The 17,098-nt window shown below is 52.7% G+C and overlaps 7 protein-coding genes across 7 annotated transcripts; 2 read left to right on the top strand and 5 right to left on the bottom strand.

Moving 5' to 3' along the window:
• Nucleotides 1-1,323: 1,323 nt before the first annotated feature.
• Nucleotides 1,324-2,010, bottom strand: DICSQDRAFT_136592 (uncharacterized protein). Its single transcript, XM_007365779.1, has 2 exons — nt 1,686-2,010; nt 1,324-1,621 (listed from the first exon to the last, which is right to left on the bottom strand). The coding sequence occupies exons 1-2, from the start codon at nt 1,945-1,947 to the stop codon at nt 1,581-1,583; spliced, it is 303 nt and encodes a 100-aa protein (XP_007365841.1). The 5' UTR covers nt 1,948-2,010; the 3' UTR covers nt 1,324-1,580.
• A 202-nt stretch (nt 2,011-2,212) lies between these two features.
• DICSQDRAFT_180683 (uncharacterized protein) lies at nt 2,213-3,210 on the bottom strand (the record flags this gene model as incomplete). The annotated part of the gene is made up of 2 exons (XM_007365778.1): nt 3,167-3,210; nt 2,213-3,111 (listed from the first exon to the last, which is right to left on the bottom strand). Coding segments are annotated over exons 1-2 (903 nt in total), but the record flags the coding sequence as incomplete, so codon positions are not given.
• A 601-nt stretch (nt 3,211-3,811) lies between these two features.
• DICSQDRAFT_60597 (cytochrome P450) lies at nt 3,812-4,124 on the bottom strand (the record flags this gene model as incomplete). Its single annotated transcript, XM_007365777.1, has 2 exons — nt 3,812-3,980; nt 4,042-4,124. Coding segments are annotated over 2 exons (252 nt in total), but the record flags the coding sequence as incomplete, so codon positions are not given.
• Nucleotides 4,125-7,881: 3,757 nt separating this feature from the next.
• DICSQDRAFT_37519 (uncharacterized protein) lies at nt 7,882-8,125 on the top strand (the record flags this gene model as incomplete). Its single annotated transcript, XM_007365776.1, has 2 exons — nt 7,882-7,918; nt 7,989-8,125. Coding segments are annotated over 2 exons (174 nt in total), but the record flags the coding sequence as incomplete, so codon positions are not given.
• Nucleotides 8,126-10,215: 2,090 nt separating this feature from the next.
• DICSQDRAFT_60593 (uncharacterized protein) lies at nt 10,216-10,452 on the bottom strand (the record flags this gene model as incomplete). Its single annotated transcript, XM_007365775.1, has 1 exon — nt 10,216-10,452. A coding segment is annotated over one exon (237 nt), but the record flags the coding sequence as incomplete, so codon positions are not given.
• Nucleotides 10,453-14,154: 3,702 nt separating this feature from the next.
• Nucleotides 14,155-15,197, top strand: DICSQDRAFT_170151 (uncharacterized protein; the record flags this gene model as incomplete). Its single annotated transcript, XM_007365774.1, has 3 exons — nt 14,155-14,178; nt 14,238-14,326; nt 14,939-15,197. 3 exons carry the CDS (start codon nt 14,155-14,157, stop codon nt 15,195-15,197), a joined length of 372 nt encoding a protein of 123 aa, XP_007365836.1.
• A 69-nt stretch (nt 15,198-15,266) lies between these two features.
• On the bottom strand, nt 15,267-16,386 carry DICSQDRAFT_105900 (Caleosin-domain-containing protein; the record flags this gene model as incomplete). Its single annotated transcript, XM_007365773.1, has 4 exons — nt 15,267-15,543; nt 15,609-15,736; nt 15,796-16,147; nt 16,242-16,386. 4 exons carry the CDS (start codon nt 16,384-16,386, stop codon nt 15,377-15,379), a joined length of 792 nt encoding a protein of 263 aa, XP_007365835.1. The 3' UTR covers nt 15,267-15,376.
• Nucleotides 16,387-17,098: the final 712 nt, after the last annotated feature.

Genomic DNA, 17,098 nt, shown 5'->3' with positions numbered 1-17,098 from the left:
AGTTTTCCCATCGCTTCTTCGAAGTGTACAGGGATATCGGTACTGATATATTTGTAGCTTTTTCAGCCATACGCGTGTATGCTCTTCAGAGAAACATCTTTCTATCCTTCATCACCTTCGTGCTGTCCATGACACCCTTTGGGGTCAATCTCGTAATATTGCTTCGCAGTGCAAGCATTACCGCCCATTGATATCTGTTTGGCCGACAGGTCCAGTTTGGGTTTGGATTGTCTGGCAAGAACATTCCTCCCTTTGGTTGTGCACCTGTTGGGTATGAATCCTCGGGTCTAGACAAAAAGTTAGTGGATGCTGATATAGTTTGGACCGAAATCCGTTACTGACTCTCTTGGGTTATTGCTTTAGACGTAAAGCATATGCGTAAATCAACCCGACTTTACCGTTATTCTGATGTATGGCCATGCTAGTGACTGTCTTGTCCCGGTCATGTTTGATCGCTGCCGACTGCCTTGCTGCCGGCGTTACCTGGTTCACACTTGCCCGACCGCGCGATATCCACTTCATCGGAGTGCTGAAGAGCTCTCTTACCCGCGTGCTCTTGATTGATGGTAAGCACTCCTGTTTATCAACCCGTCCATTTTAATGGGGCTGATAAATCTGTACCTAGGCACTGTGTATTTCCTGTAAGTTGGAACATGGGCCATCAAATACATCACGCCTTGCTAGTCCCTTCTGACCCATGTAGCACTCTAGGCCTCGTGAACTCTTTGCATCTAACGTTCGCACTTCTTGCGGTATATCCAGACTTTACGTCATCCATATAGTATTTTTACCTCGAGTTGGCAGCTAGACGTCATCACCTTGAAAGGCACCAGCATCTTAGAGAACTTCACGATCCCGTATGTCTGCATCCGTTTTCCCCAGCATATGGGCACTGACACGTTGTAAACACCTCCGGAATGTAGGTTGACCGCTGTCCTGGTCTCCCGTTTCCTCCTCCACCTACAATCAGCGAGCCTGAGGACCGTTGGTTCCATACACTCGTCTCAGATGTCCACAATGAATCTCGACCGCTCTGCATTGTATGAGCGAGTGGTCGGATCACTTGGAACTCGCATCACAGCTGACGATTTTGGAGAAGAGGAGGGCGACTTCGACACCACTTCGGGAAACATTGATAGCCCAGATCAAGCAGACGAAGCCACTGAGGTGCAGAGGGATTAGCGACTCAGATACATTGAGGGCAGCCAGAGAGACCAGTGTGCTGCAGGGGATTTCGTCGTATGCCACATCTCCGTTTGGTATAACTACATGCACGTTAATAACACCATATCGTAACTCACATGTCCGTCGCGCAGTACGCTCGTGCTTCACGCCTGGGAACGACGAATGGGAAATCATAGCAGCCTGTCGATAGGATGCCCGGGCCACATAGGGTTTACCAGATCCTACACTGTATTGCATCGCCTGCATCTCCGACAGCCTGCCTGGTATTATTAGTCGCAGCCAACTGTTCTCCCATGGATGCAATGTCCGCCGTAAACCGTAGTACCAATACCAAGGTATTATCAAAAGCAATGGGTCTGCATAGCAAAGAAAGGCCGAGGTATTCGATGCTCACTCTAGGCCGCACCATGCGGGCTGTGCGGAACGAATATTTCCGCTAAAAATCATCACGCCGGTCAGCGTACAAACGTGAGGCATCTACCCGTGTTTTGGACACTCACCGTTCTCCGAGTACCAATCAGCCTTGGGGCTGTACACGAACCGCAGCAAGCCAGCTTCTCGGATTCGGCGGAGCATGCCCTTGTGAAGGGTGACCTCTGGCTGCATGCCCCACGCCGAGTTGTCCGCCACGATTTCCAGCGTGACGCTCTCGAGACGAGCAAAATTCCCGGCAGGAGCGGAGAGCAGCTTGTCGAGGCTGTCGAAGTCCAGAGACCGCGCGGGGGAGCGCGGGTCGTCCAATGCCAGAAATTCGACAGGCATCCTCGTCCACACACGAATCCCGATCGCGCGGAGAGGTGGGGGGGAGCGCTGCGCGCTGATCGGCGCGAGGATGGGCGAGAAGAAGGCCGTTCGTGAGGTGCGGACGCCGCCGTTGTCCTTGATGCCGATGGAGAGGTACTCGAGCGCGCGACATTTTGCGAGCGCGGACCCGAGGCCGGCGAACGTTTGACCTGTCGTGTAAGGGAAGGTAAAAAATTAACACTTGTATCAGGGCTGTACGCGCGCATGTGACCCTGCCGCTCACCCTGAAGATCCCACAGCTTGAACGGGTTGACGTCGACGCTGATATTATGTAGGTTCGGAGCGGGCGTGGAGGACAGAAAGGTGCACAGCTCCCGAAGGTCGTCCGTGGTGCTGCAGCCTACCGCGAGTGCCCTCAAGGTCCCCGGGTTGAGCACTCGCTCTAGGAGACCGTACCATACGCCGGGCGAGCGCACATTGTCGTTGATGATCAGCTGCGAGAGCTCGAACGTCTGCCTGTAGAGACCGACCAGCGAAACAGGCTTGGGGTCTTGCAAGTTGACGAGCTCCAGGCAGTGCACATCGAACGCGGTGAGCAGGAACGAGAGGACGGACGAGATGCCGGCGCAAAGATGGAGCACTAGCTTCTTCAGTTGGATTGGAGGCCGTCTCGCGATCGCGAGTGTCCACGGCTCTCTGTGGAGAGAACCAGTGATGTGAAGCGTGTGTAGGTTGGTTAGGGAGGGCAATATTGATATGAGGGCGATGAAATCGGTGAGAGAGCGCTGGGTGGGGACCGAGAACCTATGGCAGCGCAGCTCCTGGATGCAGCTCGCAAGCTGAGGGTGGGTAGCACAGAAATGGGCGAATTGTTTGCTTTCTCCCCTGACCATGACTGCAGAGAACAACCGGCGGTAAGAGAGATGACGCCACAGCTTGCAGACCCGGGTGCACGCTGACAACGACCAGCCGGCATCTTGGAGAATACCAAACATCTCGTCGAATATTTCTGTGGGCAACATGTCGTTGATGAGACTCCGGTGGGCGATGCGCGGGTCGGTAGTTTCTGAGTCCAGCAGTCCGACTTTGTCCCTTGTCTCCATGGCTTGCGTCTCAGGGTTGACCGAAGACATCGTCCGGCTCTTCCACCCGCCCAGAGTATACAATCGCAGCAATTTCACCCTGTGTTACAGGATTTAGATTGAATGTTCCTCCGAGGACTCGATGGAACCCTCACCGCATTCTGGCCAACTTAGATCTTGAGCGTAAGCTGCAGGTGTTGGACACGTAGGTAAGCTCTCGGAATCAGTCGGCTTTGCATGTCGCTGCGATCTGTTTAAGAAGCTCGCACCGGCAACGGGTGTGCTCTCATCCTGTGCAATAAATTAAATGTCTTCCCGGGGCGGTGCTCCGCCACAAGCGCCAAAGCATGCCTGATGATGGCGCCAGCACCGTAACTGCAGTAAGTGGTACTTGCTTTGAACGCAAGCGACTACTTTTGTCCAAACGCTGCAGGCTTGAACATTGAATCAACTGTCGGATGTGGCGCATCGGGTTGACTTGGCATGCTGATCGCTGGTTGTGCCAATACACGATGCAATGATACCCATACATACGCCAACGAACGGCATGAGCTAGTATATTTGATCCAGCATCTCTCTATGTCTATTTGAAAGGTAGCGAACATGACAAGGGAACGGCCGCGGCTCTCTACATCATTGAGAGCAAGTCAGTATCGACGAAAGCGGGGGACTAAGCTGAGTGCCAAAGGTACTTACGTGAGGAAAGCACTGACATAGTCCTACTTGACTAGACTTTCCCTCCCCGCGCTGTCCTGTGCAAGACCAATCGCGGCACAGATGAGAACGATGGACATCGCGATCTACATGGTAGCGTACGCCATGTACCTTCCGGGACAAATGCGGCGGCCATAACCAAACGCGACATCTTGTGGGTCGAGGATATCTGGATCGAAGCCGTCGTCCATGAGGAATCGCTCTGTTTCGAATATTTCTGGCCGAGGATATATCGTCTCATCATGAAGGATTGACCTAAAAGCACGTACTGGTGTCAAATGTATCGTTTTCATACGATTACGGGCTATCTGCTTACCAGATGTTGACTATGACTATGGAGTCTTTCTCGAGATGGAAGGCGTGATATACGTCATCCTCGCGCAGCTTGCGCGAAAGGTCTCAAGAGCTTATTATGAGGAAAAGACGCAAGCCTTCCATACACTGCCATTCCTGACTCCTATGTATAGACACAGATGCACAGCCTGCAGAGAAGAATGTCGATACGGACATGGCGCTCTGTGGAGTCTGCATATGGGACATGAAGCCGACGGGTGGCAGCTTCGTGCCCATACGGCGGCCTGCCGATTGAAACCCGCGCCAGGTAACCAAGCAGGTACGTATCTGACTATCAACTGAGCGTCGCAGGAAACACTTGCGTCTGAAACTGCACGCGCGGATAAGCCAGAGTTCGACGAGGTAGAAGCCAATCGCGCACTTGCTCACGGCTTCCTGACCAGCTTCTGCAAGCTCGATGAACGAATCATCTTCAGGGAGCCCCTTGATGTCATATATTACTTCCACGATGTTCGTGAAACAAGCCCACTCTCTGAGTCAGAACGAAACCAGATTTGAGCGCAGAGAGGGGCATCGATACCTTGCGCAGAGTTAAGGGGTCCACGGCGAGATACTAAGCACGCACTACAGTGTACCCTCCAGATCAGCATGACAATCTCAATGCCAGTCTCCGGAGAGATGAAGAGAGATCGGAGGACAGCGATGTAGAGGGCTCGAGCCGCTCCAGGGTGCGGTAGTTCCACTCCAATATCACATCTTCGACGTCGACGCTGTCCGTCTTGAACGTTGACGGTTACATGCACATTGGCGCACTGGCAGTCCCAGAGCAGGTGGAGGTGAGACGAGCATGGACAAGGGGGAGAGCGAAGAATCACCTCGTCTGGCTGCACTAGGGTAAAGTTTGAAAGTCCAAATAATGAACCCGGGGTTTATTAACAGGTTATTAACATGTTAATTAACGGTTCAAAAGCCCAGGGGTCTATCAGCCCGGTTATATATTGTTCAAGAGTCCAGATGGAGGCAATACATAGGTGTTTGAGCTGGAACCACACACTGCCAAAAATCTCCGTGAAGCACTAGTCTAAGACTTTGCTGATAAGCAAAATATACTAACATCATATGCAACTAGATATGGACGTTAACCTTGATCCGAGGTCCAGCGCCGAGAAGACAAGCAAGAAGAAGCTGATGACGAGCAATTCTTCAGGAATGCCTTGCACATGCTTTTTTGCAACCCGGATAATGGAGACAAGGATTCCGATGATGATAGTGTAGCAGATGGCAAGCCTAGCAAGATACTGGAGGGAGAAGGGACGCATTGGCATGGCGATCATCGATGGGATACGACTGTTAATAAACCACGGCGGTGTTAGAAAATGTTCTTAACAGTTAATAACACAAGAGTTAATAACAGTTATTAATCCTGGTTAGAAGCGGCCTGCTTCGAGCGCCTGTTCATAACTCTCTGTTCAAAACCGAATCCTTTTCTAACCATACCCTAGTTCAAAACCGAATCCTTTTCTAACCATACCCTAGGCTGCACCTGAGCTGGCGCTAAGTAGGAAGAATCGGATGGCCCGGGAATCTGGCCCGGGCCTAGCGCGCTCCTATGTAGACGCTAGCGCTGCAGCTCTAATTTCGAACACACCACCGCTGGTACTGTCCTTGTTTGCGTTCTCGCATTTCCTCAGGAACATCTTCCCCTTTCCCAATAACCCAACACTTATCGACGGTGTCTCCGCCCGCACATGAATAGCGAGCGAACGTCTCCGAATCTGCAACTGCTTCTGCATGGATCCCCCGTACTGGACTTCGGTCCACTACGAGTGACGAAATTGGGGAAGGGGACGACCCTGCACTCGCTGGAGTCTGTCCCGTGGACAAGGGCAGGCGAAGAATGACTGTAAGCACATTTTTGCAACGTCGTGGGCTTGCACGCTGTCCTACTGCAAACGTCTGCCGTGAAGCTGCGCATGCCGCCGGTAAGCAGACGACCACCCTGCGCAAATTGCCTGGGAAGACCACTCATGCCTTCAATATGAGTTTGGTACGGCATGTAACCATTCGTACCCGCCATGAAATCTATCACTCAACACTGAAACCGTCGAGTACGTTGCTAACGCATGTACTCAGGTAGCGGTATCTTACATCCCGGCACTACGACACAGGCGACCCGTCGATCCACGACCTTGAACTAGCATAAGGTGAGTATAAATCCCTTCGTGCAGAAAAAGGAGCCGCCACGGATAGCACAGACTTGGCCCTCCTGAACAAGTACGTTCTGCACGCTATGCCGTTCGAGTCGTGCTTTCCTTTGTCTACAAGTGCGTACTCTCTGCGCTAATAGTGGACATATATGCGTGTCCTGGGAGAGGGTGCGCCGGTCTCGATGGTCTCGTTTCTGGTCGCCCGAGGCAACCGAGCCTAGTCCGTCGTGTCCCGAGTCTTCGTCGCCCAAGTCTATTGCATGATCCATCCTTATTCCGAAGGTGATTCGGAAGGTGGTTCGCGCGGGACATAGGTTCTAAACGAAACATGGCAGGATACTCGTTCAACTCCTGCAAGTGCGCCTCCGCGCAAAAGATAATGACCACCTTATCTGTGGTCATGAGGCTTCGGACATCGGGTAGCCAGACATATCGCTATCCATCTCTGGATACTATGAGAGAGAGAACGGAAGTATCCTTCCTTGAGTAGTTCCCCTAATGTTGAGCAATACGTTCCCAAAGGAGATAATCCGGTGCGCGTGACGCCGTCTATCTGACGGAAGCTACAGAGCTGCATGCAAATACTCGCCGAAGCTTATCACAAATTCGTGAGTACCACCCACATGTTACAGTATTCTCCTACCGCTATGAGTTTTTTTAAGTAGAGACGAGTTGCCTACCAAATGTTATGCCGTGTACGTTCTTGCGTCGCGCTCTAGATACACAAGCGCTCCCGAGCCTTCTATGTACCCATTGAGGCAATTCATTTGCATAGGATACGGTCTTTACAGCGGACCGATATGGCAGCAGAGGCCTCGAAATATCGGGGGTATCATATCATGGCCTAACTCTGCATCTCTGACCATGCGGTTGCAGGCGGATTCAGTTGGGCTTCGCGATTCGGGTGACTCAAAGAGGCTTCTATGATAGTTCGTGCTAACTGCCGATAGGTTACGAGCTCACTACGGTACTCCCTTTTCGGCAATTTTTTGCAGGAAGCGAGAGGTGTCAGGGGTCTCATGAGACTCGGGCTCAGTTTCAATGTAATACAACACGGAACCATTCAAGAGAAGGCAAACTGTAATCCGCCACCGAGACTTGTTCATAAAAAGGGACGCGAGCCCTAGATCACCTCAGGTGACACACATTCAAATTTTCAAGGGTGACCATAGTGTCGTCCGAGCGCTCACAAGACTTAGGCTGCACGCTAACAGATGTGTACTAGAACTATTGACGTATCTTGAGGACTGTTCAGTTGAGACTTGCGTATCCATACGACTACTATAGAAGTACAGTTCAAACTCAGCTCTTCTTCATCATCATCATTGCAAATTCACGTCGTTGAATTAGGTTTGGGCAGTGTCCGATCGTCGACAGATGCTATCATGACACAAATAGACGTTGATTTGGCATGATGAGCATCTCAAGCCTTGAATTGAGCCGGGTCTGCTCAGAGATTACCAGACAATATATAACTGCCTACTCCGACTTGTTTTCCCTTGGAGCCTTCCCACAAACCTTTGCGTAGCAATTCTAGCCCCTCGTCCTCATGGATTCTTCCCAAGACCAACAGCGTATCTCTGAGTATTCCAGCTTGTATGTTATGCCTCCTTCCCACTTCAACATGTTGCTTCTGACTGTCATGCCCATGACATAGTATACTCGATAACTACTGCATATTCGCCGGAGCAGGTGAGTCAAATGACTCGTGGCTCCTTACACGAGTTCCCAAGTACAAATTGCTGACAGCACCCTAACGCAGTGGTTTTCCTATACGACGCAGTATTAACTACCGGACAAGAAGTAACGTATTTCTGGGGCCGAAGAGTGACAGGAGCCACCATTCTCTTCTGGCTGAATAAGTACATGACGATGCTTTACATGGTCTGGAACCTTGCGACCAGTCACAATATATCAGACGAGGTATTTTCTATCCCACTAGCCACCGTCAAACTACACTGATGTAATCTGGGGCTCTACTAGAGGTGAGCTGGAACCACCTCATGTGTCTTCATTTCAGGGGCCAGAGCCGATCATTCGTGTGTAGCTGTAAGATTTCTGTTAGAGGGGATGTCGCGGTAGACTACCTGCTCTTCCTAGTCATAGCAGGTGAGATACTCTCCTTGTTTCGATTCCAAGAAGTATATCTACTCTCGCCGCCTAGTGTTCACAGCGATGCGCGTATATGCCCTCCGAAAGAGCTTACTTCTAGGCTCCATCACCTTCATCCTATCCATGGTGCCTATTGGAACCAATTTTGTAAGTTTTGATAACTCACGTGTCCAAGTCGATAATAATCGACACGTTGATAGACATTCTTTCGTTTTGGACTCACAGGGGAGAACATCTCTCCATTTGGTTGTCAGGCAGTGGATACTGTGTCCGTTGACCTTGGAAAGAAGTAGGTTCTCTCTAAGTGTCGCTACCGTCTGCATACTGACTGCAATTTCATGTTTCCTAGATGTGAGGGGATAGAAATGCATATGTCTGCTCCTCCTAGTTGATGCTTGAACCAGTAACAATCGTCACGCGCTCATGCGTGATTGCAGCGGACTGCCTCGCTATTACTGCAACATGGTTCACGCTGGACCGATCCCGCAGCATCCTCCATATGGTTCGGCCAAAGGGAACTCTTTCCAGTGTTTTTCTAGTCGATGGTGAGATTGGGCCCAAATGGAATTCTCCTTGCATCACTGCTGATAGATTCACCCAGGTACAATTTACTTCGCGTGAGCCTCAGCGGGGATCATCGAAGCGTGTCATTGCTCACAATTTGCCAATATAGGACTCTGGTGGTCCTCAATTGTTTGCATTTGGCGTTTACATTGCTTTCGGTAAACCTGTGTTCTCCATTAATGACACAGATATTTTTGGCGACCTAAACACTACAGCTCGAAATAGGAGCACTGCAGCCTACTAGCGTCGTGGGAGACTTCACAGTTCCGTATGTGTGACAATCACTTACCTGGTCTTGTTTTTCTATCTGACATACATCGTGCAATTGCGTATCAAAACCAGGATATCTGCTATTCTGCTTTCACGGTTTCTATTACACCTGCAGTCAGCCAGTCTCCGGGCTGTCGGTTCCTTGTCCTCTTCGCAGGCTTCGTCGGCCCCAGATCCCGATCGCTCTATCACTTTCGAGCGAGTTGTCGGGTCACTCGCAGCGTCGATCACGGCCGATGATTATAATGTTGAACAAGAGGTCGATGCGGATGAGAGTGAAGATATCGACATGGCTGCAGGAGGAGGCTACGATCAGACATCGCCGGAGTAGTGTTATCTTGGACGAATAATGTCGGGATCTAGCTATAGGGAAGTGACGAGACTGACGCGAGGAATATATGTACAGTAGCGGATTCGATACGAGCCGCTCCGCGTCCAAAGGTGCTTATACACTGCATCGAACCACGCAGACGGCGAATGTCTATCTGCAGCCCCTTACCATGCCCGATCGCTTGGCCTCTCCTTCCACTGACCCCTGGGGTTCGTCGTACCAATCCGTTTGACCGCGATGTCGCAGAAGACACCGCCATCATAGACGCGCCGGCAGCTTCCTTCATCATGACACCAGCCGCCGACCACAGCATGACGTACGTCGAAAACCCTACCCAAGTTATGATGGTGAATACCTTCAGTATTCGTAGAGTAGAGGTCAGTGTATAACACCTTCACTCACTTTCGAGCATATCTGCCGTCCATCCGATGGAGTCAAAGCTAGCCCTCTGGCTTTTGTGAGCGTCGAGGACGCCACCGTGTGTTACGCCATCCTTGCCCTTGCCGTTCTTGGAGAATCAATCCTCGAACCTGCGACACGTCATTCTGTCAGTTTGTCCGCCATCCATCTCGGCAAAGACAGACGTGCTACGTACTTTGGAGGTGTGAATAGGCCCACCGAGTTATACGCCCCCGTAGCGCCGTTTCCACTGCGGTATACTGCGCGTCCACCCACGCAAGAACGGGCCGGGAAGCTACCCGGGGCATGTCACTTACGTGGATGTGGGGCGGATAACGAACACGGCGAAGACACTGCCGAGGAGGAAGAAGTTGAGGCCATGCGCGTAGAAACACCAGAATGTGTCGAGGGGCCAGATGACGCCGTCGCCGTCGGGGTCGAAGAAGACGACGTGCTGCTGCAGCACCGTCTGGTGCGCATGCTCGTCGTGCCAGCCTGGGGTGCCCCCGGGGGTGGCGGGCGTCGCGGCAATGTGTGCCCTTGCGGTTCCTATGAACGCGTGCGGTAAGTACGCGTCGCGCGATGTATTTCAATGAGTGCATTGGCATGGACAGAGGGTGGGAACTGGCCCGGGAGCATCACAGTCACACTCACATCAACGAGTGCAAGCCTACCAGGATCGACAATGGTCGTACATGGGCCTCTCTATGATGCCCATCTGCTGTGGGATGGCCATCTGCACCTTGTGGTGCTGCGACTCGGCGAGGTCCGCGCTGGGACGAGTGCCTGTCTTCCTCATATGCATCCTCTCCGCCACCGTTGCCGCCATCTTACATTTGATTTGAAGGACAGCGCATCGGCACCTTAGTGCCATACGCCACTTCCACGATATTCGTGAGGCAAGTTCGCGGTTCGCGTCGGGACGATATCAGACTTGAGCACAGAAAGTGATATAGATACCTTGAGCAGGGACAAGAGGTCCCAGGCGAGACGCCCGGGAGCATGCACCGTGGTGTATCCTCCAGGTCAGCACGACAACCTCAATGCCGCGTCCGCAATCCGGAAGATGTATAGAGAAATCGGAGGACGTCAACGTAGACGGATCGAGCCGCTCTAAGGTGCAGTAGTGCCACTCTAGTAGTAGTACATCGTCGACGCTGTTCACCTTGAACTTCCTTGTTCGGGCGATGTCCGTTTTTTGTAGGATGGGGAACCACTGCAGGACGTCACAGCGGGACCTTAGCACAATGGTATGGCACTAGCTCATGATGCTGACATGCACATTGGCGGGGTCCCAGAGCAGGTGCAGGTGAGACGAGTACGGACAAGGGGGAGGGCAAAGAACCGTAAGTGTCGTCTAGCCGCGCCTGAGCTGGCGCTAAGTATTAGGAACAGTCGCCGGGAAATCCGGCCCGGGACGGACCTATGGGCAAGCGCGATTCGAGACGCTCCAGCTCATTCTCAACATAACACCGGTCCACCGCCAGTACCATCCTCGCCTACGTTCGCAAATTGTCATTGATATTCCTCCCCGCGCCCTACCCTCCAACATCCCGATTATCATGCCTCTATGGAGCCTTATCGTCTGCCGCAATGGCAGCATCCATGGACACCGAGCTCAAGTCGACAACGACTACCGCCGCTGATGCGCCTTCCTCCTATCACGACCTCCTTCTGCACACTCGGTCTGCGGGCACCTTCAGACACGAGGTCAGTGAGCTCATGAATAGCGGGTGAACGTTTCCGAATCTGCGACTGGTCCTGCATGTATGACCGTGTTGGACGTCGGCCCACTACGAGTGACGGAATTGGGGAAGGGGCCGCGAGCCTACACTCGCTGGAGTCTATCTCGGGGACAATCGGCTGGCAACGAATGACGGTGCGCACATCTTAGCAACGTCCTGGGCTTGCACGCTGTCTCACTGCAAACGTTTGCCGCGAAGCTGCGCATGTTGCTGGTAAGCGGAGCGCTCAATGGATAGTCCACCTTGCGCAAACCGCCCGGAAAGACCATTCATGCGTTCGCTGCGGCATGTATACCTGCCATGAACTGTATCACTCTATCGAAACAGTCGAGTACGTTGCTAACGCGTTATGTAGGTAGCGGCACCTTGCGCTCCGGCACTACGATACGGGCGACCCGTCGATCCACGACCGTGAACTAGCACAAGGCGAGCGTGCACTCCTTCGTGCTTCGTGCAGGGTAGCCGTCACGTATAGCGCAGTCATGTGACCCCCTAGTCTGTCGCGTCCCAAGTCTTCCCCGCCTTGGTCGATTGCATGATCAATCCTCGCGCGCGAAGAAGCGCAAGAGGAGTCAGATTAGGGTGTCAGTGTTCGGTGTTGCGGTCAGTGTTCGGTGTTGCGGTCAGTGTTCGGTGTTGCGGTCAGTGTTCGGTGTTGCGGTCATGCGCAGCGCCTGCCGTCAACGTCGGGTTCTTCCCCTATGGCGATATGTGCGTGTGCACTTATGCTTGGGCCTGACTTTGCCGTGTCGGCGTCAGAGTATGACTCGCAGCATCGTTCCATCCGGAGGTCGTACAGGCAATCTTGAAGGACGATTGAGAGGTGAAGGGCAAGTTCCCCTCGGGACTGCGGCCATGATCCTTGGACAGTAGAGCGAAAACCTCAGCCTCATGTCGAGGCTGTTCCTGCATGACGAGTTCATCATGACGGTGCGTCATGTCTTGCTACGCAAAGATGCGAAGAGACGCGCGTACGCCAGCGTTTTCGCAGGAGCTCATCATGCCCGTGACATCGACGGGGAGAACGCGCCTACTGCGGCGCTGCATGGTTTCCCAGATCAAGGCTACCCGAAGGCGACGGAGAGATGAGAGGAGAAAGTCATGCAGTGAAGTACGCGTGTCTCTTTCGTACTTACCCCATCGCTTGTCAGCGTCCTTTTGTGCTGTCCTGCGCTTTGGGACTTGTCCTGCGCAGTTTGATTCACGCGCGCGGCCGCCTCTCCCCCATCGCTGTCTTGTACATTCGCTTGTTAATCTAGCGGTCTACCCTATCATGCGTGTATTCCCACGTATGGATGATGTTCCCTCCCCGCAGATAATTGTCAGCCCTGAGGTTGGAGTCTAGGATAACCATATCAATTTTCGTATCTCAAATGGTGTCATCTCTAGCGTCAGCACAACCGCACTGCTGCCGTACAGTCGTTGAGTCTACTTGCGCGTTGTAGGCGATGATGAGAGCCTGATACAAGAGCTAGGAGCCTCTCGTCATGGACCATCTTGATAGACAATCAACGCGGAGCAAGGCATCGGATTAGCGGTACGTGACGCGCTCCGGCAGGTGCGGACAGACGCATGTACACACCGCCTTGCGAGGTCAATTGAGTCAAATGAAGGACGCCCAGAGTTGATTTGAAACGTATCAGTGCCTGGCTGTCAATGAAACTATAATTCGTCGGTGGAAGAATCATCAATCTCGACGCCGGAAGATAAGGAGCAGGTTTTAGTCACTTAGGAGGTCGCCTACAAGTATCCCAACACCGTTGCTCCAAGTGGATAGCCTCCCACCGCCAACGCGTAGCCATCCTGGTTCCTTACTGTCATGGCTTCTTCTCAAATCAGCCAATTCGTCGCTGAATACAGCACTTTGTATGTTATACATCTACGCGTCTCAGACTAGAAGCGCGGACACTGAAAATTCTTTCAATGCCATAGCGTTGCGCAGAATGACTGCTTCATTGCAGGGGCAGGTATGCGGACTCAGCTACATCCCAGTGATATGCTGATCGACACTTTTTTTGGAAGTGATCTTTCTCTACGATGCGATACTCACCACGGGAGAAGAAGTACGGTGTTTCTGGGGGCGCAAATTGACTGGGGCAGCCATCCTGTTCTGGCTGAACAAGTACCTGACTATACTATACCTTGTTTGGAATCTCGGGACCCTACTGAGCATATCAGACGAGGTAGGCATTGTTACTTTGCCGTATTTTACACTGATGCAGAAGAGCTATGTGACCACCAGAGGTGAGTTGATTTCATAGGCTCGTTCCTCGGCACGAATTCAAAAACTGACTCAAAACGGCCGCCCTCGTGAAGCTGTAAATTGTCCGTACAAGGATCTTCTGCGGTTCTCTATACATTATTCCTAATCGTGGCAGGTGCGCTATGCTCATTATGCATTCAACGTGTACAGTCAGCCTACTCAGGACCTCCTAGCCTTTGCAGCAATTCGTGTTTATGCACTCCGAAAGAGCATCCCTTTATGCTCCATCACCTTCGTCCTTGCCATGGTACCTTTTGGGGTCAATTTCGTAAGGGTTCTCGCAGCGCATCAGTTATTGTCCGTCAAGCTCTGAATCATTGCCAACAGGCCCAATTCGGCTTCGGACTCACTGGCGGGAACATGCCGCCATTTGGCTGTTCTGCCATTGGACACGAACCGGAGGGTCTCGACAAGAAGTCAGTGCACACTGTTAGGATGTATACGCATATCCGTACTAACCCTCATTGTATCTTGCTCAGGCGTAAGCGACTGTCACGAGCGATCTTCGCTAATCCTGCTGAATGATCATGTCAGTGACCATTGTGTCCCGATCGTGCCTGATCGCAGCGGACTGCCTTGCTGCCAGCGTCACTTGGTTCGCACTTGCACGACCTCACAGCATTCACACTCTGGGAGTCCGACAGGGCTCTCTTGCTGGCGTCCTCTTGATAGATGGCGAGTGCTGACCTCCATGCATCAGCCATTGCTAGCAGTGCTAATGAGTCCCACATTTAGGCTTGGTGTATTTCCTGTGAGCTGCATTGTGTTCCAATGAATAAGATCACTTCTCACCTCCAGCGTGTTCAGGATTCTAGCCATTCTGAACTCTCTGCATCTAGCGTTGACGATTGTTTCGGTAAATCATACCTTACCTTGGCAAGCACACTGATTCACTCCTGGGATTACAGTTTGATATAATTGCATTGCAAGCTACTAGCGAGATAGCAAACTTCACAATCCCGTACGCGAACCTCAGGATCTTTCTCCCTGGATACTGGTGCTCTCACTGACCTGCTAATACAACCCAGGTTGACCGCCGTCCTCGTCTCACGCTTCCTGCTCCACTTGCAGTCCGCAAGTATGCGGGCCATGGACGCCACATCGTCGTCACGAATGCAATCAACGAACGTGAACCACTCCCTGGTTTTCGAGCACGCCATTGGTTCACTTGGGGCCTCCATCTCGGTGGATGACTACCTTGTGCAGGAGGGCAACTTGAGCATGAGCGAGGATGACAACGTGGATGGACACGAGATAGCTGAACCGATTGGGCCACCGGGAGAGTAGGCGGTTGTCCGGCGCGATTACATTTTGGATTAGAACAGCTATCTGGGTGATTACTCCAATTCGGGGGATCATGTACACAGAATTCAGACTAATTACTCTTCTGTAGCTCGAATCCTATACATTCGGCAGAGCGGAGAAATTGTAGGAATTATGATGAATATATGCGTTTCTCTGGCGGCCTACCAGGCCCAATCGTTCGGCTTCTTCTTCCACTGTCCCCTTGGGTTCGTCGTACCGATGCGCTCCATCGCGATATCGTAGAAGATGCTGCCATCATAGACGCGTCGACAGTCCTCTTTCTTCATGACACCGTCCTCTGGCCAAAGCATTACGTACGTCGCAAGCCCTAACCAAGCATGAGGGTGAGTACCTTCTACATGCGTCGAGCGGAAGTCAGCAAGTTGCACTCACATTCGAGCATCTCTGCGGTCCAGCCGATGGGATCAAAGATGACCCTCTGGCCTTTATGAGCATCGAAGACGTCACCGAGCGTAACGCCGTCCTTGCCCTTGCCGTACTTGGAGAACCAATCCTCGAATCTGCGAGGCGTAATTCTGTCTGTCAATCAACCCGCCGCGAATATCGTCTCGGTACGCACTTGTGCGGTATGAACCGCCCCTCCGAATCATACGCCCCCGTGTCGCCCCCATGCTTGCCCTTATGTATGCTCCCCGTCCACACCCTCAGAAACGGGTCGGGCAGCCAGCCGGGGCACGTCACGTACGTGAACGTCGGATGGATGACGAACACGGCAAAGATGCTGAGGAAGACGTTGAAGCCGAGCGCATAGAAGCACCAGAAGGTGTCGAGCGGCCAGATGACGCCGTCGCCGTCGGGGTCGAAGAAAAGGACGTGCTGCTGCAGCACCGTCTGGTGCGCGTGCTCGTCGCGCCAGCCTGGGGTGCCCCCGGGGGCGGCGGGCGTCGCGGCGATGTGTGCCCTTGCGGTTCCTATAGACACGTGCGGTCAGTACGCGTCGCGAGATGTGTTTCGATGAGTGCGTTGGCGTGGACACCGGGTGAAGGTGCATGCATGCAGGCTTACCAGGGTTGCGAAGGCCCTCCGGCTCGGAGGGGGGGTTGTACGGGGGCCTCTCCATGGTGACCGTCTGCTGTGGGATGGCCGTTTTCACCTTCGGGTGCTGCGACTTGTCGAGTTCAGTGATGTTCTGAGCGCCCGTCTTCCTCATATGCATCGTCTCCGCCGCCGTTGCCGCCATGTTGTGCGTGCAGAATGGAGAATGGGTAGCTGGCACAGAGGTGAGATGGTAGAAGGAGAGTTGCGCAAAACGACGCAAGCGGGTTCGGGAATTTGGATTGAACAGCGTCGAGTACACGTCGTGACGTCAGGGCGAGGTCATGTTGAGAAGAGGGTGCCGATCGTCGTCATGGCTTGCGAAATGCTGCGATGCGCTTCCAGGCGAGGATAGCGATCGTGGAAGATGCGGTTTGTGGCGCGGTCGGTCTCCTCGACTGCCAAATCCCTGCGATACGAGTGGACGACGGAGGTACTCGCGGCAGCATCAAGTCCGGGTCGTCTGTGCTGTTGAACCCGGGGGGGCGAAGGCCTCTCCCACGGGTGGCAACGACAGCGGATAGCCTGCAACTCACCTAGAAGGGTTGTTGGTTGTAAGAGGCTTGTTAGAGCGATGAGAGGAGATGTTCGAGTGAACTGAACTGTAGATTGGGGGTACAGAGGTCCCCTATATATACTACTGTACATCTGTGGCTACGTAGTACTATACAGTACATTCCCAGGATGCACAGTCGCACAGAGAAGCAGTGCGTACACAGCGAAGCTGTGTGTGTACCACATGAGTAGTACAGCCTCGGTTATTGCAGTAACCGGCTGTGCCGTTCCATATCTTGTGACGGCTGTATTAGGCAAGCTGTGTAAACCAG

This window comes from Dichomitus squalens, assembly GCF_000275845.1.
Source record: "Dichomitus squalens LYAD-421 SS1 unplaced genomic scaffold DICSQscaffold_14, whole genome shotgun sequence".
Taxonomy (NCBI): Eukaryota; Fungi; Basidiomycota; class Agaricomycetes; order Polyporales; family Polyporaceae; genus Dichomitus; species Dichomitus squalens.
This window is presented reverse-complemented; position numbering and strand designations above follow the sequence as displayed.

Coding starts and splice junctions, on each gene's coding strand:
- DICSQDRAFT_136592 (XM_007365779.1), bottom strand. CDS start 1,947: ATGCCTGTCGAATTTCTGGCATTGGACGACCCGCGCTCCCCCGCGCGG. Junction 1,622..1,685: donor TGATTGGTACTCGGAGAACG/GTGAGTGTCCAA, acceptor GATGATTTTTAG/CGGAAATATTCGTTCCGCAC.